The sequence below is a fragment of the Schistocerca americana genome, chromosome 2 (genome assembly GCF_021461395.2).
Source record: "Schistocerca americana isolate TAMUIC-IGC-003095 chromosome 2, iqSchAmer2.1, whole genome shotgun sequence".
Lineage (NCBI taxonomy): Eukaryota > Metazoa > Arthropoda > Insecta > Orthoptera > Acrididae > Schistocerca > Schistocerca americana.
Window position 1 is genome coordinate 106,267,888 of NC_060120.1, and position 21,314 is coordinate 106,289,201.

A 21,314-nucleotide genomic window follows, 5' to 3' on the forward strand; every position below is an offset into this window, starting at 1 on the left:
TTATGGGCACTAATGGGTTAATGTTGTAATTGTATTCTTGTAACAGTTGTTGTCCTGTTTTGTGCTATTGACAGTCAGTGGCTACATAACTGTGAAGTTCGTGAACTACCCAAGAGCATAGCAACTGTGGCACTACATTCGACACAAGAGAAACAGCAAAGAGAAGCATTACTCAGTCCAGTATTCATCAAGCCAACTACTGACCGTATGTTCATCAAACTGCCATGAACTCCAAGAGTGTAAATTTGTTTCACGGTGGACGAAAAAGAAATACATTAAAGAGGAAGAATCAATATTAACATATAATTCTTAGGTAGTAATCACGAATAAGTAAAGGAAACTTTAAATGGTGCAACAGGCACTGAACTAATTATAGAACCTGAGTGATAAAAGGAGAACCTCCATATATATTTTAGGGTTTCTGTTTCCTTGGTAGTAACTGAGCCTTGTGTTCTCATTTCTTTCTCATTTCTTCCATTTTGCTCTATCATATTTCCCAAGTACTTGACACTTTCCAGTTGTAACTAGGTTCTCACATTTGTTTACATTAAATTCGAAATACCTCCTGAACAACCAACAAGCAGATTTCTACAACTGTGGTCTTCATCAACTGATCCGTCACTGGGAAAATGTGTCGTATTGATCATGAGTATGTAGAGAAAGTTTAACACTATCACTCAGTTTCTTTGTCGTAGCCTGAGTTTTTTCGACGTGATGTTATCCTATGACTGATGAAAAGGAGAACGTAAAGGACATTTGTGAGGTGAATAGTCATATGTACAAAAGTACTTATATATTTAATGTAGTAATATAAGGAACATCACATTAAAAGGAATGTATAAATTTGTTTGAACACAAAATGAGAAATTCCTGCGCAGGGGCCGATACTGCGGCGGATGTCGCAAGTCACTCGTCACTTGCTCTGCTGCACCAGGCCGTACGAGTTCCACTCTGCAACAGAGAACAGGGACGCTTTCAGAGAATTACCTCTATACACACACACACACGCACACACACACACACACACACACACTAGCTGACACCACAAAGGTAGGCTAGGTTCGGGGAACGACGAAATAAAGTCCCATAACATTTTGGCACATGAAGAGTAGCACCGAGGCAGATTACAATGTTATTAGAACTGAATATATAGTGATATTACTTCTACTTTTTGAACAGTCTAATGTGATCCGGTTACATCGATTCTGTGAAACAGAGAGCGAACAGTTTCCTTTTCTGTCGATAGCAATCTTTTTAACGAAAGGCATTTTGGGAAAAGCAATCTTAGAAACTGTGAAACATGAACAGGTGAATATCTTAGGGAATAAATGCGAGAGATGCAATCCATTTAGGTCCCCGAACAAAATTATACGATATAATTTACAGATCATTTCCTAAGAAACTATTAACAATATTGTATAATTAACAAATTAATATTTTTATTTCTATCAAACAAGGAGTGCAGTCGGCATTAACTGTGGCCCATTGCACTCATACGAGTCGGCTTATAGTAGACTTAGAACAGAACGGTATATTTCACAGATATCTGGCACACTCTTAGCGTGTATCTCAGTTTTCCCAGATATTTTGCAATGACAATTTTAAGACCATGTAACATACTAATTAGAACAAGACATTATAAATAACACAAACACAAACATGAGTGTGTAATATCTCTTTATATTCGATGAATTATTCAGATACAATTCTACCCTTGAATGCCGTTTACTAATTTTCTATCTTCATACTCGCGGAATCCATGCGAAAAGTAGCTCATACAATAGCTATGCCATGAGCGCATAAGTATTCTTTGTAGTACTCTCTCTGGTGGTTGTTAGAAAAAAAAGAAAGGGAGCTTCCGAGATTGTCTTCGTGCCGATTAGCCTGTGCTTGGTTTGGAAGAACTGTAATCTGATTATTGAGATTTATTACAGAAGATAACTGATATGAACTGTACGATTAAATGGAAATATATATAGATGGCTCCTTCAAGTAAATGGTGTGTATTTTAAATTTGAGAATTAATGATATTTATCGATATATTGCGTAGTTGTTAATCAGAAGGGACTTCCGAAAGACTGGATACGAACCTGCACTTAATAATCCAAGAGCTCCATTGCTTCTTCGGAAGGTTAAACTTCATCAAAGCCAAATATCCGCTTGATCTGAGGTTTCCCGACTGATTATACAACGCTCCCAAAATTACGAGGCATTTTATTTGTGCAGATTAGCAGACTGCCGCAAAGCACGAGCCTGCAGAGAAGAAGAATCATCGCCTGATTTCATTCCAACAAGTAAAATTTCAGAATCATTTTGAGTGACTGAGCTATGACTGTATTTCCTATCATGAATGAATGATTGCTCGAACGAATTGAGAGCTACAGAATTAGAAAAGAAAAGATAGGAGGAGGAAAAATTACAGTGGCGACCGTGACAGGACTCTCTTGGATTGTTATATAATGTATGTATTTTTTTGTTTCATGAAAACCAACGAGAACGAGAGGTAACTAATCTGAAGAGAGATTCGGTGCCCATAGTAAAAGATTGCTGATACCAAGAAACGATTTCAACTATTGGACAACACCGAGACTACAGAACAAGGCCAGAGAAATCTAATTTTTTTTATCCTGTAGTTAAAATAGTTTGAAATCAATTTAGAAAGAATTTTTTTCCAGATAGTAGTTAGATTGTAGAACTGTATATTGTGTGATTTTCGTATCTGGACATTGAACTTTATGCCATCTGTGAAGTAATTTGAAAGTTAAGTGTGTCTACGACAGTAAATTTGAAACCGTATTTAGTGATTAGAACCTGATATTGACAGTTATTTAATTGTATTGACTAGAGCGGCATTTAAAATGTCATTGAATCAGCAACGAGACGTGCAACAGCCTTCAGCTGTTTGCGCAGGAGCAGAGGCCACGGATAACAATTCTGAGACTGTTGTGGCTAGCAGTAGCAATATAAATAATTCCGCTGGTTCAGAAAACATTCATACAACAGCTGATCAGACTGTTGTTGACACATTAGTTGTTATTATGCAACAGTTGTCTCTATTAGCCGAAGGCCAAGCAGAGGTAAAACGAGACTTATCCGTTATACAAAATGAATTCAAAAATCAACTAGCCGAAAATCAAACAGAATTACAAAATCAGTTAAGAGCAACCTTTACCGAATTAGATCAGAGATTAAATACCCAGACACAGGAAATAAAAGAACAGGCAGAAAAGACCGAACAGAATCTTATTGCTCGAATTGAGCAGGTCCGCCGACAATGCCAAGAAAACAATAGTAAATTAAAAGCGGAACTAACCGAATATGTATCCGTCAAAATTGACACGATACAAAAACAAGTAGAACTGTTTCCTCAAGTAATACAAGCTCAAGAGGACATACAGTGTTCCGTATCTATGATACCAGAAATTATAGAATCCCAAGATAATCTAAAGAAGCAGTTTAACGAAGTGAAGGAAAAACAGACGACAGTGCAACATAGAATGAATGTACTTGCGGGAAAGTTTTCAGAAATGACATTAGAGCGGCAAAATTTTCCTTCGGAAACGATAGAAGAAACTGTAAAAGTAGCTTTACAGTCAATTTCAGAGAGTTCCGAGGACAATTTTTTTAACAAAGGGTTAAAGGAAGTTCGAGAACAACTTGGCGAAGATTTCTCGCGTTGGAAAGAAATTATCGAAAGATCACTAAATCTCTCGCAGGAAGATTTAGAAACACCGAGAAGTAGGAAACAAAACTCTCAATCTGCGCGTGACATTCCGTCCACGTCAAGATCCGATGTAGATAGAACTGGAACATCACAAGTTAGATTGGATATAACGGAGAGCCACAGGGAAAAGTACGAACAGGATGATTTTTGGAATCGTAGTACCGTTGAGGAGAAGATGATTAAACAGAGACAATTTCAAATCTTTAACCCTGACAAAAAGAATGTTCATCCTGTAGTCTTTATTCGAAGTTTCAATGGTCTATTTCCACGATCTTGGACAGAATGGCAAAAGATTAGTTTTGTATCTGGATATATACAAGGAACAGGAGCATTGTGGGCATCCGAACAAACATCTTCTTGTAAATGTTACAAAGAGTTTGAGGATGCTTTTCTAGCAAAATATTGGTCTGCTGGAATACAAGAAAGACTTAGGCAGGAAGTATTATATCCTGAGCCTTTCTCGTTTTCTAGAGGATCTCTAAAGAGATATTTTGAGAAATACATTAATAAATCTTTGTATTGGGATGTACCGATTCCTTTGCCGGATATACTTAGAATACTCAAGTCCAGACTACCCACCAGTATAAGGAATCAGCTGTTATATATAAATGATAAGGATATAGACTCATTTATGACTACGCTTGATCATATTGATATAATTGAGGAGGACAATAAAAGGGCAAGAGAAATGTCATATCAAAGAGGAGTAACAGAAGCGAATCCGAGCTGCAACTCGAATGGGAATGGCAGTAATGGTAGCAGTAACAATAATCATAACCAACTACACTCTCCGAGGAGACTTAGAAATGGACAAAATTCAAACAATAATTATTACCATAATGGAAACTTTAGTAATGGTGCAGCGAGGGGCTATTTTAGAAACAGTAGGAATTTTAATCGACATGATCCAATGTATGGCAACACAGGACAGTTCTACCAACACCAGCAAAACAACAACAATAATTACACAAATCAAGCAAGACAATATAGACCGAATTCACCACAATAACCGATAATCACTGAAGTAGCTGAAGAGATAAATACCAATCGGACCAATAATCAGTCAAACTAAACATGACCGCATCGTGCCCCGGAGGAGCGGTCAGGGGATCTGTTAGGGGCGAAACAGTAAAATTACAAATGTTAAGATATAATGATGGTGAGCTGTTGACTGAAGAGTTAACAAAGGATTTAATAACGTGTCATAATGACAGATCGAGTGTTCCGGTATCGGAAGTATGTGTTGAAATAGAGGAAGTTCCAACGAATGTGATATTGGACACCGCCGCTTCCGCCAATGTCATCTCAGGCGCTCTTTTTCGGAGAATTATTAGGAAGAAGAAGGTACCAATTTTGCCAGTACAGAACTGCAAAATCATCGGAGCTGTTGGAGCACGCTCTCCCAATGTCAAAATACAAACACAATTAGAGATGAAAATGGGAAATGTAGCAATAAAATGCACGTTCCTTGTAGTGGAGAAGTTATTAGTGGACTGTATTCTTGGTATTGGGAGTATGCAGGAGTACGAGTGTCAGATTGATTTCTTGGAAGGAATAGTTAAATTTAGATTAAATGGAGAAGAGATAGCACTGGATTTAAATAGAAAGGAAACGGTGCATGAGAAATATTGTCGCGGTGCCATAATTCAATTAATTGACACTACAAACCGTCGTTGGAAGGAGCTTTCAAAGGATTTGATACAACAGGAGGACTTTAACCAAACAACAATGATAAAAGCTAGTGAATCAAATCAGCTTACCAGAGAACAAAGGCAGCAGCTTCATTATTTGTTAGATGGATATGAAGAGATTTTTGATGAGAAACCAGGAATTATTAAAGGGTATATTTGTCACCTACAAGTGAAGCCACATCAGACTTACTGTTACACGCACTACCCGATCCCCTGGCGTTTAAAACAATCTGTTCAAAGGGAGATAAATAGAATGTTAGAATGGAACTTGATTGAGCCATCAACTAGTCCATATTGTTCTCCGCTCGTAGTCGTTCAAAAATCTGGAGTCAACGGACGTAAAGTATGAAGACCAGAATTTAAAATGGGAAGAAAAGATTCGACTCGCACTTGTCAATTTAACTAAAAAGGCAATACAACGGAAATTGACATATGATAAACGGATTCACCGGATTCAGACGTTTCATCTTGGAGAAAAGGTTTTATTGAGGCGACACATCCATTCCTCGAAACTGATGAAGAACATAAAGAAATGGAATCTTATTTATACCGGACCATATGTTATTGTAAATATACCAAATCCTGGATCATACTTGTTGGCATATCCCGAATCGAAAAGGATAAAGGGATTATTCCCGCATAATGATATTAAGAAATTTTTTTGAAGGATCATAGATCTGTGATACCAAATATGGAGAAGAATTTAGAGTGGAATTTGACTATGAGTCAAATGTGTATATAAATATCAAGAAGTTTATGTTGTCTAGAGGTTGAGAGACAGTGAGATTACTCCTGTGATAGGTTAAGAGACAGTGAGATTGCTCCTGTGATAGGTTAAGAGACAGTGAGATTGCTCCTGTGATGGGTTAAGAGACAGTGAGATTGCTCCTGTGATGGGTTAAGAGAGAGTGAGATTACTCCTGTGATAGGTTAAGAGACAGTGAGATTACTTCTGTGATAGTTTAGCACAAAAATTTTAAGATAGGTAAAAGAATTTGTTAATTACTAGTGTTTCTAAGTGTGGACTATGAGCAGAAGCCACAGTGATATACAATGAAAGTGCATCTACATTTCCTCAAGACACGGCACTTATGTGAGAATTGCGTGTGAAACTTGAACAGTGTGGGATATGTAGGTAAATACGCTGTGTGTATGATGTGCGCTGTTCGCGCAAGAAAACAAATGAACTGTGAAATGAAGCAACAGTCGATAGTGTCACTGTTGCAAACAATTGAAGAAACTCTCTGGTTGCGCGAGAGAAAATTATTATAATTTTTAGATTTTTTAATTATGCCTTCTTTACCAGGAGAATTAATTTAAGAATTTTAACTAACATTTTAAGAATAGCAGTTTGTGTGTTTCATATTATGGACATAATTGTTGAAACATATTTCCATAAATGTTCATGAGAGGATGAAGAAGATTCTGCGATTGGATGATTTGTTAAATGAACATACGTCATCATTAATGATATTTATTTGCAAGTGGATCTATAAATCAATTAATTATAAGAATAATGAAAATTTTTCAAAGTATTCCTTTTGTGGAGTCAGTGTCATATGCCTATGTTTAAAATTTTTCATCGGGTGTAAACTTAAATTTTATCCATAATTTCGTAACTGAAAGCAAACCTCGGACAGATTCAATGCTCTACTTCCACCTGCATTATAACAAAACGAAGATTAGATTAAAAATTTTTTTTGAGAGGAATACATTCGATACGAGCTACAACAAAATTTAAATGCCCACAGTCTATTTGGCAATGTTTTGGACCATCAGCAGTTGTAATGCAAAACAACTTTGGTATTGAGGACTACAAAAAAAATTCGCGATTGTCAGGACTGATGGATGTTCCAGTCTAGTACAGATGGAAGAATGTAGGGATCCACTCCGACTTTGAGTTCAACGATGAAATATGGACTTCGTTGCCTTAATCCACTCTCTTCCAGGGATTTATTCAGTCAGAACCTTTTCTTATTCCACTTTAAACCTGTTTCATGTTCACGTACCTGACCATCTGTTCCTGAGATCATCTTCCTGTTTCTACGGCACGTTACCAGCTTCTATCCTGTACCATAAGCCATCGCCTGTCCTCCGTGCCGCGTCCACCAAACGCTGTACGTCGCCTACCCGGTGCCCGTACCCAGTGTTCCTGTTCCATCGACTTCACAACGAGATCGCCGGCTACATCGTCGAAAGAAGAATTTTGAAAATTTTTTTTTGAGCAATATTGTAAAATTTTTTTTGGCTATGAGGCACTTTTCCTTCGATCTAATCTATAGAGCTTCTATATATTTCAAAATTACTGGATTTAGGCTTTCCTATCTTCTTTAATACCTGAGCTGGGGTCTATTCTTCCGGGTTTTCCAGGGTTTCCCTGTGAAGGCCAGTTCCCAAATGGGTAGACCTTTTTCGTAATTACACCAATCTACATCTTCCCTGGTTATGTACTCGGGATGCGGGTATACCCCGGTACATGTAAAAGCTACAGCTTAGGTATTCCTGTAACTTATTGTCTTAACATGTTACCCATACTCTCTACAGTAAAATTCTACTAATTCAAAATATTCCTCTTTTGAATAAACAACCCAACAAATTTTTTTCTGTTAGCTCGCAAAGTGTATTATCATTAACTTTGCTCGCTGCGAGGGGCAATTGTAATATCTCTTTATATTCGATGAATTATTCAGATACAATTCTACCCTTGAATGCCGTTTACTAATTTTCTATCTTCATACTCGCGGAATCCATGCGAAAAGTAGCTCATACAATAGCTATGCCATGAGCGCATAAGTATTCTTTGTAGTACTCTCTCTGGTGGTTGTTAGAAAAAAAAGAAAGGGAGCTTCCGAGATTGTCTTCGTGCCGATTAGCCTGTGCTTGGTTTGGAAGAACTGTAATCTGATTATTGAGATTTATTACAGAAGATAACTGATATGAACTGTACGATTAAATGGAAATATATATAGATGGCTCCTTCAAGTAAATGGTGTGTATTTTAAATTTGAGAATTAATGATATTTATCGATATATTGCGTAGTTGTTAATCAGAAGGGACTTCCGAAAGACTGGATACGAACCTGCACTTAATAATCCAAGAGCTCCATTGCTTCTTCGGAAGGTTAAACTTCATCAAAGCCAAATATCCGCTTGATCTGAGGTTTCCCGACTGATTATACAACGCTCCCAAAATTACGAGGCATTTTATTTGTGCAGATTAGCAGACTGCCGCAAAGCACGAGCCTGCAGAGAAGAAGAATCATCGCCTGATTTCATTCCAACAAGTAAAATTTCAGAATCATTTTGAGTGACTGAGCTATGACTGTATTTCCTATCATGAATGAATGATTGCTCGAACGAATTGAGAGCTACAGAATTAGAAAAGAAAAGATAGGAGGAGGAAAAATTACAAGTGTTACATTTAAACATATTAGAGGCGCTAATTTCTTCATTAATATGTATACACATAAATCTGTAATTTTTCATTCACTATTATATTATTTTGTCTGTAATAAGAACACAGAACAAACTGGAATTCCTTTTCTCGGATATCACACTTAACTATTAGTGATCAAGTGTCTCCTGTACTTGGGACTTCTTTCTAAATTCCTTGATATATGGGAGGTACAATAGTACGGAATATAACCATGTACGTATCTATGCATTGGTAAAACAAGGAAATCTTATGCAATACATATTTGCAATTCTGAGTTTAGCTGAATTATACGCAGTTTTTCTTCGACATCGTGATTTATCTGTGTGCCTTTTTTTATCGCATTTCTTATCAGTTGCTTTTCAAAGTGCCTTAAATCCTGGAAAGTAGGAGGGAAACGCTGGCAGAATGAAGTTTTGAGGGCGCGTCATGTGTTGCGACGGGGTTGGTTCAGTCGGTAAGGGTTTCGCCTGCGAAAGGCAGGCTTCTTGATCCGAATCCTGGTCTAGCACACAGATTTAAACTAGCAGCGCTTTTCAGCTTAAATCAGTTTCAGCTATTTTCTAAATTAATCATAATGATTAGTGCCACATTACTTTTTAAGTATGCTTAGCACGAATCCTCAGAAGTTTTGTCGGCCGTCAGGCCAGCTGCTTTCGACTGCTACCTTCACTAACTGGTGGCTGTTTTCATTCCATATAGTACATCTGCACACTTGCTGCTGCAGCCATGCTTAATATTCTAAATACTGGGAAAGCTTTGCTTAATAGTTATTTCCCAGAATCTTTTCATGCACTATAATTTCATAGAGAGAGAGAGAGAGAGAGAGAGACGGGGGTCGCTTGAGTGTCGACGTATGGGCAGAAATTGTCGGTGAATCACTCGTAGCGGCCGTACACTTTACCAAGGAGATTAAACGGTGCTGCTTATCACCGCTTTCTGGGTGATGAATTTCCGGCACTGTTGGAGAACGTTACCCTTGCAGAAACACAGTAACTGTGGTTTGTGCACGAGGATCCACCACCCTATTTTCTACGAATTGTGTAACAGTAGCTCACCACAACTTTTCATGGGCGACGGATTCGTCGAGGTTGTCCGTTAGCATGTCCTTCCCGTTCATCGAGCCTGAAGCCGTTGTATTTCTGGCTGTGGCGACATTTTTAAGGGATTGGTGTACGCCCAATCCATCGACAATGTCCAGACGTTACAGGAGAATGTGACCAATGAATGCGTTGCGATGCAAATGGAGCCATGGTGTATTTGAAGGAGTGTGTGATTCAGTGCAGAGAAGGGATGAAGAATGTGACAGGATGCGTGGTAACCACATGCAACCCTGTCTACGTCGTCTATTATTACGTGGCGTGACAGTGGGGAATGACGGAACAGATTGTGCCATTTCTCAACAGGTATTGGTTTCTAGACATAATACGTACTAAAGCAACTTGCGTTCTAGTTTTGACCAAACTACGTCCTGTAGGAATATGTGACACTTTTCTTAAACAACCTGTACATAACAGCTTCAGACGTCTGGTTACTGGATGAATACACACTGGATAATTTGCACGCCATGAGCTATGCTGCCTCAGTACATTCAGGGCCTACACGGTTTCTAACTTTATTACTTGACCTGCTGTGTTAAGCCTTAGACGTAACATTATACCACTTAATGAGCAGATTATGACGGCATTTTAAATTTTTAAATTCGGTCAATAATTGTATGAAATTCTGAAATTCAAATTTTTTTTGCCCCTTTAAGCCTTAGATAGGCAACCCGCTACTGAAATTGGGTTTCTCTTTTAGTTGTTTAGTGCCACAGACTGCAATTAGGTACTTCTCAAAAAATGTATATGGAAATCTTCGGTAATATATAAAAAAAGGAGATACTTCCAAGTTTTGTGTTACGAAGTTGACTTTGTATACATGGTTAGTAGTGTTTTAATAACTGGAAATTCATCTGTGTTTCATGTGACCTCCTTGCACCCTAATTGTCTGAGAAGTACTGACAGATGATACGTAGAACGCATCAACCTTTCGTGAAATATTTTAGTCTCTTAATACTCGTAATCCTTGACATATTTGGCCTGTTATGTCCATTTCACTCTGTATACCATTATCCTAACACTACATAGGAAGCTGACAATGGGGTAAAGTCTATAAAACGAATGATGTCTGTAAACTTACTGACATTATAATAATTCTTGTTAAACGCTTTGTGCACATAAATCTCGGAGACTGTCAATTCAGCACGAGGAAGATGTGAACACCTGTAAGAGACTGTTACTAAACGGCTGTGATGGCTTGCAAGTTTCTCAGAGTAAACATCAATTAAAGTCGCATTGCAATTTTGTTTCTTCTTATATGTTCAGTGCTTACAGGAAACGTTCAGAGATTAATAGCATGACCTCTACGTGAAACAACACTGCTTGGTAACATTACTCAGCACAAATTACATAAACCGCAAATGGAATATTTTACGTTCCATACTTTTTCTGTCGCCTTGTGACTTCATTTCTGACGCCGATGAATAGCTCTAACGATGATGAAGCAGATAGTTGCTAACGAAGTGTGTCACATGTGGTCTTTCTGCTTTTGCGATACACATCCTCAAAATAATAGCTCATCTGTATCACTAAACAGCTGAGTTTTGCCTGCTGGCAACTAAAATGTCAGTGAAATGGGACAGTCAAAGGTAACATTTGGTAAACATGAGGACATCGAATCACGGGTCTCTTCCTCTTTAGCACTGCAGCTCTTGATGAGCCACGCCCTCTATTTTATGGTTACCTCCACTATCCGAATATCTCAATTTTGTCAGGTTGATTGAACGTATTTTCAGCCATTTTGTCTCTGGATGTCATTTTTTTCTGGTGGAAGAGAATTTTGCTTTCATTATTCTCTTGGGCATGCTATCAACTGCCAACCTCGCCAAATGTGATATAAAATGCATTCCCTGTGATATTATGAATTTAAAAATAACAAGACTTGCATAAAGTTCAGTAATTGTTCATTATATCTTATTTGGCATCGTTAATGCACTTCTCACAGGGTCGCCGATTTTACGCAGGATGTTTCATTGAAATGGTCTCAGTTTATTTATTTTCACTTCTGCTAACGTCCATAATTCTGGCCGATAAGCGACTGGTTGCGTAGTATACGTAAACAAACCGTCGATATTCCCATATATACCGTATAAGTATTTTGTAAGGCCTCACATTCGTACACAAACTGCAGTTAACCAATACACCAGAGTCTGTCATTTGTTTTACCAATAACCGAACCTATGAATATATATATATACCGTATAAGTTTTTTGTAAGGCCTCACGTTCGTACACAAACTGCAGTTAACCAATACACCAGAGTCTGTCATTTGTTTTACCAATAACCGAACCTATGAATTCGTTTTAGCAGACACCATTTTTGTCGAATATTAATGCATTACAATCACAATCAAGTTCATTGTCTTATCGTACAGACTTGCACGCTCCAGAGAGCTAAAACTCGGAAGTGAAAATGATATACACTCCTGGAAATTGAAATAAGAACACCGTGAATTCATTGTCCCAGGAAGGGGAAACTTTATTGACACATTCCTGGGGTCAGATACATCACATGATCACACTGACAGAACCACAGGCACATAGACACAGGCAACAGAGCATGCACAATGTCGGCACTAAAGTGCGCGTCATATATCTTGGCGGCCGAGTTTAGGTTCGTTCTGCGCATCTGACGTCACAAAACACAGTCAGCCAATGAACAGAGAACGACGTTGCCAGATCTCAACAGCAGTGCAGAGCACGGACGAGTGTCTTCAGTTTTATAAACGTTCAGTCATAAATAAAGTAATAGAACAAAAGCAATGTCTTGATAGCAGACTTTCTTTTACAGAAAGTTTGGAAAAAGCATTCTTTATACCAATTGCTTCATATTCTATTAATTAATTAAACGCCGGCCGCGGTGGTCTAGCGGTTCTAGGCGCTCAGTCCGAAACCGCGCGACTGCTACGATCGCAGGTTCGAATCCTGCTTCGGGCATGGATGTGTGTGATGTCCTTAGGTTAGTTAGGTTTAATTAGTTCTAAGTTCTAGGGGACTGATGACCACTGATGTTTAGTCCCATAGTGCTCAGAGCCATTTTTTGAATTAATTAAACCAAACAAGCAATAAGACTCCCAATTCAGGCGATAGCAAGGACAGGTGTTTGTTTCAATCTCACGAACTGCTTTTCCGCAATAAAGAACAGCGATAATTGTTTATTTCCTATTGTACTTCGACGAAGCGAGAGTAATTCATAGTCATACCAACTGTGTTTATAAGTAGTTGCGTGCGGTGTTAGAGTCCTTATGGAGTTATTCTGTTCGATGTGCTGAGGTAGCGGAACGGTTAAAGTGTTGGGCTGCCAAGTGAAAGATTATGAGTTCAAACCTTGTGCAGTGCTTAATATTTTCTTTATTTAAAAACAATATTGGAGTGCCTTACTTCACGAATTTTATTCGTTTGAATGAAATTTCTAGTGCTTTGCCTCTTCATTAACTTTTTCGCTGCTGCAGACACGTGCTCCCCGCATTCCGCGCTGTGCGCGATTTTGTCATCACTGCACTTCTCGCCTGTGCAGACGCATGGTGTTCCCACTGCTTTGACACGCTTACCATTCGATTTCACAAAAACTATTTGGCAAAAAATTTGATTTTTACACGTCTTCTCGCCTGATACCTTCCCCCCATAAATGACTTAATTTTGTTTTGATGTGCAGCATTAAATGTAGTAAACCATTCCACGAAATTTTGAAGAGTTTGCAGAGGTAAAAGTCCATAGCGTATACTTTCCGTATGGTCGATTTTAGTTGCCACAATGTTGAGAATGAAATGTGGACAAGATACCTAAATTTCATATAATATTTACTGTATAACAATATCTCATTTACTTTAAGTACCACATAGGTGTCGTATGTAATATTGAGAAATATTCAGTCTTTCGCGACTGTAATAAAAGTTTTATATACACACGGCGCGTTTGGCTACCGCAGCACAAAACTACGAAAGGTGACTTGACAATGGAGGACACAAAATACAGTCCTCTTATGATGCTTCAAAAGAGAGAAACGCGTCTGCTCTAAATAAGTCGCTTATTACAGTTGCAGAAGAGGGATATATTTCAATACCATTGGTAAAACTGCGACTGTGGAACAAAAACAAGAAATAGAACATGAATACCATTGTGTATGTGCCATACCTTTCACAGACGGAATATTCAAGTCCTAATGTTTTTGTAAGTCCACAGTTTTGTTTAATGTATTTTGTCTACTTCCTTTTGATTGATTGAAGTGCTTTAAAAGAAAGCCAAACGTGCTCAGTGTAAGTAAACCTTTTGTTACAGTCGCGAAAGGTGGAATATTTCTCAATATTACATACGACACTTATGTGGTACTTAAATTAAATGAAATATATAAGTATCTTGTCCACGTTTCATTCTCAACATTGTGGCAACTAAAATCGACCATACTCTATGGACTTTTACCTCTGCAAACTCTTCAAAATTTCGTGCAAAGGTCTACTATATTTAATGCTGCATAATAACTGCGTTGAACATCGAAACAAAATTAAGTCATTTATGGGGGGAAGGTATCAGTCAAGAAGATAGGTAAAAATCTAATTTTTGAGCCAAATAGTTTTTGTGGAATCGAATGATAAAGAGTGTCAAAGCAGTCGGAACACGAAGTGTCTGCACAGGCGAGCAGTGCAGTGACAAAATCGCCCACAGCGCGGAATGCGGCCGTGGTGGCTTCACTTCATGAACTGCGCGCTCTCCCCTACACGTAAGCTTGCGAGCTATGCTATACTATGGCGCTGCTTCTACTGGCGCGTGCGTCGTGTGCAACTGGCAACGCAGCAATCTCCAGCGTCTGGGCGGGCATGCGCGAGCCGCCAAGATTAAAGAATTGAACTATAGTACAGTGTATATCCACCTTTCGCAGCAATGCAGGCTGCTGTTCTCCCATGGAGACGATCGTAGAGATGCTGGATGTAGTCCTGTGGAACGGCTTGCCATGCCATTTCCACCTGGCGCCTCAGTTGGACCAGCGTTCGTGCTGGACGTGCAGACCGCGTGAGACGACGCTTCATCCAGTCCCAAACATGCTCAATGGGGGACAGATCCGGAGATCTTGCTGGCCAGGGTAGTTGACTTACAGCTTCTAGAGCACGTTGGGTGGCACGGGATACATGCGGACGTGCATTGTCCTGTTGGAACAGCAAGTTCCCTTGCCGGTCTAGGAATGGTAGAACGATGGGTTCGATGACGGTTTGGATGTACCGTGCACTATTCAGTGTCCCCTCGACGATCACCAGTGGTGTACGGCCAGTGTAGGAGATCGCTCCCCATACCATGATGCCGGGTGTTGGCTCTGTGTGCCTCGGTCGTATACAGTCCTGATTGTGACGCTCACCTGCACGGCGCCAAACACACATACGACCATCATTGGCACCAAGGCAGAAGCGACTCTCATCGCTGAAGACGACACGTCTCCATTCGTCCCTCCATTCACGCCTGTCACGACACCACTGGAGGCGGGCTGCACGATGTTGGGGCGTGAGCGGAAGACGGCCTAACGGTGTGCGGGACCGTAGCCCAGCTTCATGGAGACGGTTGCGAACGGTCCTCGCCGATACCCCAGGAGCAACAGTGTCCCTAATTTGCTGGGAAGTGGCGGTGCGGTCCCCTACGGCACTGCGTAGGATCCTACGGTCTTGGCGTGCATCCGTGCGTCGCTGCGGTCCGGTCCCAGGTCGACTGGCACGTGCACCTTCCGCTGACCACTGGCGACAACATCGATGTACTGTGGAGACCTCACGCCCCACGTGTTGAGCAATTCGGCGGTACGTCCACCCGGCCTCCCGCATGCCCACTATACGCCCTCGCTCAAAGTCCGTCAACTGCACATACGGTTCACGTCCACGCTGTCGCGGCATGCTACCAGTGTTAAAGACTGCGATGGAGCTCCGTATGCCACGGCAAACTGGCTGACACTGACGGCGGCGGTGCACAAATGCTGCGCAGCTAGCGCCATTCGACGGCCAACACCGCGGTTCCTGGTGTGTCCGCTGTGCCGTGCGTGTGATCATTGCTTGTACAGCCCTCTCGCAGTGTCCGGAGCAAGTATGGTGGGTGTGACACACCGGTGTCAATGTGTTCTTTTTTCCATTTCCAGGAGTGTAGTTCACAGACTTCTTTTTAAGTTTGTATCCTGGTGTCATGTGAGACATAATGACTATTCTTGTCAAACTGAGACAATCAAATGAATGGAAAACTTAATAACAAAATCTGTCTACTGACTTTAAAGAATTTTTAATATGCCTAAGCATATTCCGAACTCACATCTTCATCTGTTATGTAAGAACATTCATTGAGATTTCGACACGCCTAACATAACAAAAAATCTCGATGATAAACCTGTGAGTTCGAAATGTACATTTTCATAAAAAAAAGGCTGTAAAGACTGTAGATGGACTTTAATACAAAGTTTTCCGTTTACATATTGACACTTCGCTACGTTTCAGTACTGCCACATATTGTTCCTGCTGTGCGTGTAAATACTAGCTCAGCAGCCGGGCTGGTCCAGTTATGTATTTACTTCAAACTTCAAGTAGTTCATCTCTTCCTCCTCCCTCTCTCCATCCATAAGATTCCTAACCTCCTCTCTGTCCATCTCCTTCACTCCCTCTCTCTGTTCTCCTCCTCCACCCAGACTCTCTGTCCATCTCCTCTTGCCCCTCTATTTCCATGTCCTCCTTCCGCTCGCTCTCTCTCTCTCTCTCTCTCTCTCTCTGTCAATCTGCACCTCCCCTCTCAGTCCATCTCCTTCTCCCTCCTCTAATTCCATCTCCTCCTCCTCTCTCTTTCTCTGTCTCCTCCTTCCCCTTCTCCCCATTCATCTCCCCCCTCTTCTTTTCTGTGTCCACTTCCTTTTCTCTCCTCTTTCTATCCACCTCTTCTTCTTCCCTTTCTCTGTCCGTTTCTTCCACCCTCATCTGTCTCTTCATCTCCTTCTCCCCCTCTCTCTGCCTATTTCTTCGCCCCCCTGTCTTTGTCCATCTCCTCCTCTTTCCTTTCTCCGCCTTTCTCCACCTCTCCCCTCTCTCTGTGTATTTACCCCTCCCCTATCCCTGACCATCTCCTCCACCTCCTGTCTGTGCCTATCTCTTCGTGCCCCCCCCCCCCCCCTCGCTGTCTATGGCCTTCCCCTCCACCTTCTCTCTCCACGTTATCACGCTCACCTCAATAGCAGGCCTGTAGTTCTTACCCCTACAGTGTTTCTTTCCAGATTCTAATTAATACGTGTACCACATTTGATTGAAATCGTTCCAGAGATTTAGGATGAACTTTTTACCTGTGACTTTGCCCCCAAATGCACATGTCAAATATATTTCACACATATTTAACATATTTCACACGTATTTGTAGGCATAGTTGACCTGTAAGTCAAATACATTTCGCCATGCAGTTTCATTTTCATACAGCTCATTGTTTATGAAGTCGTAGCTCTTGAACTATTTGCTGAAAAATCATGTAATTTTTCAGGTTCATTCAGTGGTATATTCGAATACTGTCTGTAAAATGTGTCAAGAATGTTCGTAGTAAAGAAGTAAAAAACTAAAACGTAATTCCTTAAGCGGCAGTTTTTCAGTAAGTGAAACGTGTACCAAGGTTGGTTGAAATCGGTACTATGTTTTAAAGTGAGATAGGGAAAATACATACATACATAGGTACATTCAGTTTTGTAATTTGTATGGATTATAATTGATTTCAGTTTTGACACATCTCCAGTACACACACACACACACACACACACACTTATTAAAAGTTAATTTAGCTTCACCTGATGTAAAGTAGCAAATGTACCTTTAATTTCATCCGTAATATCACAAATTACTGGGTACCAGTCTTTGCTTGTGTAGTCAATTTTCGGCAGCTTGCCACCATAGTCCTCAGGAAGGTGGCTGGGGTCGAGGTGCTTGTGCAGTGATTCCATTTTGTCACCGTGGAAGAACATCTGTAACACATATACTGTGTAAAGCTGATGTACGTAACATTGGAAGTGCTTTTCATAGCTAAAAAAAGAGTTTCAATTTTTTCTTCTCATTCCTTATTAAAATAAAAGTGCAGAAGAAGATGTGAAAAACTTCTCCTCCAGCGAAACCAAAGTCAGGGATAGCAAAAGGGTCGAGTACATAAAGCATCCTTTGATTTCAATTTACGAATTGACATGACGTTGCATTTTGGCAGACTGAACTGAACCTTTTGAAGTTTTAATAAAGAAGGTTTTGGAAATTACTTTATTTATCATTTTATTATCATCGTGAGTTTATGTAACGAGGGCTGTATGAAATGCATAAGACTATTGAAACATATAATCAAAAACACCTCTACAGCTAAAACCAGTGTCCTTCAAATGAGTCTTACAGAATCAGTTAATTTATTTCTAGGAACCAATACCATTTTAATTTATTTAATAGTAGCAAAGAATACATTTCTCTCGGACCAAATATTTTACTTTCCATTTATAGCATACAGGAAAGATGTGTTTCAGTTTACTTTATAGTTTTCAATATTTATTAATCAACAGCCTCCTTACCCTGTTCCTCAGTTTCTCCCTGATGAACGGCTTAAACATGGCGAACACCATGTTGAAAATGTACGGCTGTTTTACGATGTGCACCTCCTTCAGTCTCAGCGGCATGGCATCCTGTGAACAGTTTTGTCAAAGGTTCAAATGCTTGCGATGAAACAGGTCAAATTTTGCTGAAAGTACAATTACAGTCCTGTCTGCAGTTGTGCACAATACACCTTCCACTTTCTTTAAAATGTAGTACACCCACGTCATTACATGCCGTCGCGCTGTAATAGCAGGGTACCAAGGTATGCAGTAAACACAGGACAATAACCTCACTCCACATGCAGCCAAAGTTATGTTAAGAATGGTGAATCGAAAACTGGAGAAGGTAATGGAGGAAAATAGGGCTGGAAGCAGATCGATTTCTGAAGAAATACGATCACAATATTTCTGTATCAAAAGGAGTGATATTGTACATAAGAATAACTTTGAAGGGGAATGTCATACAAACCTCAGCAAGATGTTACCATGTTGCAGTAGTTTTCAGACAGAATAATACACAAAATCCAACTTAAGGTAGCACAAGAACTGCCAATACATATAAGGCTAAAACAAAAATTAACCAATTCTGTATTTCATAAGGCGAAACCTCCCCCCATGAACCATGGACCTTGCCGTTGGTGGGGAGGCTTGCGTGCCTCAGCGATACAGATGGCCGTACCGTAGGTGCAACCACAACGGAGGGTTATCTGTTGAGAGGCCAGACAAACATGTGGTTCCTGAAGAGGGGCAGCAGCCTTTTCAGTAGTTGCAGGGGCAACAGTCTGGATGATTGACTGGTCTGGCCTTGTAACATTAACCAAAACGGCCTTGCTGTGCTGGTACTGCGAACGACTGAAAGCAAGGGGAAACTACAGCCGTAATTTTTCCCGAGGACATGCAGCTTTACTGTATGGTTAAATGATGATGGCGTCCTCTTGGGTAAAATATTCCGGAGGTAAAATAGTCCCCCATTCGGATCTCCGGGCGGGGACTACTCAAGAGGACGTCGTTATCAGGAGAAAGAAAACTGGCGTTCTACGGATTGGAGAGTGGAATGTCAGATCCCTTAATCGGGCAGGTAGGTTAGAAAATTTAAAAAGGGAAATGGATAAGTTAAAGTTAGATATAGGGGGAATTAGTGACGTTCGGTGGCAGGAGGAACAAGACTTTTGGTCAGGTGATTACAGGGTTATAAATACAAAATCAAATAGTGGTAATGCAGGAGTAGGTTTAATAATGAATAAAAAAAATAGGAGCGCGGGTTAGCTACTACAAACAGCATAGTGAACGCATTATTGTGGCCAAGATAGACACAAAGCCCATGCCTACTACAGTAGTACAAGTTTATATGCCAACTAGCTCTGCAGATGATGAAGAAATAGATGAAATGTATGACGAGATAAAAGAAATTATTCAGGTAGTGAAGGGAGACGAAAATTTAATAGTCATGGGTGACTGGAATTCGTCAGTAGGAAAGGGGAGAGAAGGAAACATAGTAGGTGAATATGGATTGGGGGGAAGCATAAGGGAACAATTGACAGGAATGGGGGAAAGAAATACAGTAGAAGAAGAATGGGTAGCTTTGAGGGATGAAGTAGTAAAAGCAGCAGAGGGTCAAATAGGTAAAAAGACGAGGGCTAGTGGAAATCCTTGGGTAACAGAAGAAATATTGAATTTAATTGATGAAAGAAGAAAATATAAAAATGCAGAGAATGAAGCAGGCAAAAAGGAATACAAACGTCTCAAAAATGAGATCGATAGGAAGTGCAAAATGGCTAAGCAGGGATGGCTGGAGGACAAATGTAAGGATGTAGAGGCTTGTCTCACTAGGGGTAAGACAGATACTGCCTACAAGAAAATTAAAGAGACCTTTGGAGAGAAGAGAACCACTTGTATGAATATCAAGAGCTCAGATGGCAACCCAGTTCTAAGCAAAGAAGGGAAGGCAGAAAGGTGGAAGGAGTACATAGAGGGTTTATACAAGGGCGATGTACTTGAGGACAATATTATGGAAATGGAAGAGGATGTAGATGAAGACGAAATGGGAGATAAGATACTGCGTGAAGAGTTTGACAGACCACTGAAAGACCTGAGTCGAAACAAGGCCCCGGGAGTAGACAACATTCCATTAGAACTACTGATGGCCTTGGGAGAGCCAGTCATGACAAAACTCTACCATCTGGTAAGCAAGATGTATGAGACAGGCGAAATACCCTCAGACTTCAAGAAGAATATAATAATTCCAATCCCAAAGAAAGCAGGTGTTGACAGATGTGAAAATTACCGAACTATCAGTTTAATAAGTCACAGCTGCAAAATACTAACGCGAATTCTTTACAGACGAATGGAAAAACTGGTAGAAGCGGACCTCGGGGAAGATCAGTTTGGATTCCGTAGAAATGTTGGAACACGTGAGGCAATATTAACCTTACGACTTACCTTAGAAGAAAGATTAAGAAAAGGCAAACCTACGTTTCTAGCATTTGTAGACTTAGAGAAAGCTTTTGACAATGTTAACTGGAATACTCTCTTTCAAATTCTGAAGGTGGCAGGTATAAAATACAGGGAGCGAAAGGCTATTTACAATTTGTACAGAAATCAGATGGCAGTTATAAGAGTCGAGGGGCATGAAAGGGAAGCAGTGGTTGGGAAAGGAGTGAAACAGGGTTGTAGCCTCTTCCCGATGTTATTCAATCTGTATATTGAGCAAGCAGTAAAGGAAACAAAAGAAAAATTCGGAGTAGGTATTAAAATTCATGGAGAAGAAGTAAAAACTGAGAGGTTCGCCGATGACATTGTGGTTCTGTCGGAGG

The 21,314-nt window shown here is 40.1% G+C and overlaps 1 protein-coding gene across 1 annotated transcript in view; it reads right to left on the minus strand.

Annotated features, from left to right (window-relative positions):
• Positions 1-778: 778 nt before the first annotated feature.
• LOC124596211 (retinaldehyde-binding protein 1) overlaps positions 779-21,314 on the minus strand; it is a 119,469-nt gene continuing 98,933 nt past the window's right edge. Inside the window, exons 6-8 of the mRNA XM_047135266.1 lie at positions 18,481-18,591; positions 17,748-17,898; positions 779-951 (exon numbers count right to left, since the gene is read on the minus strand). Of these exons, the coding sequence (XP_046991222.1) occupies positions 914-951; positions 17,748-17,898; positions 18,481-18,591 (300 nt within the window). The 3' untranslated portion in view covers positions 779-913. The remainder of the gene's footprint in view (positions 952-17,747; positions 17,899-18,480; positions 18,592-21,314) is intronic.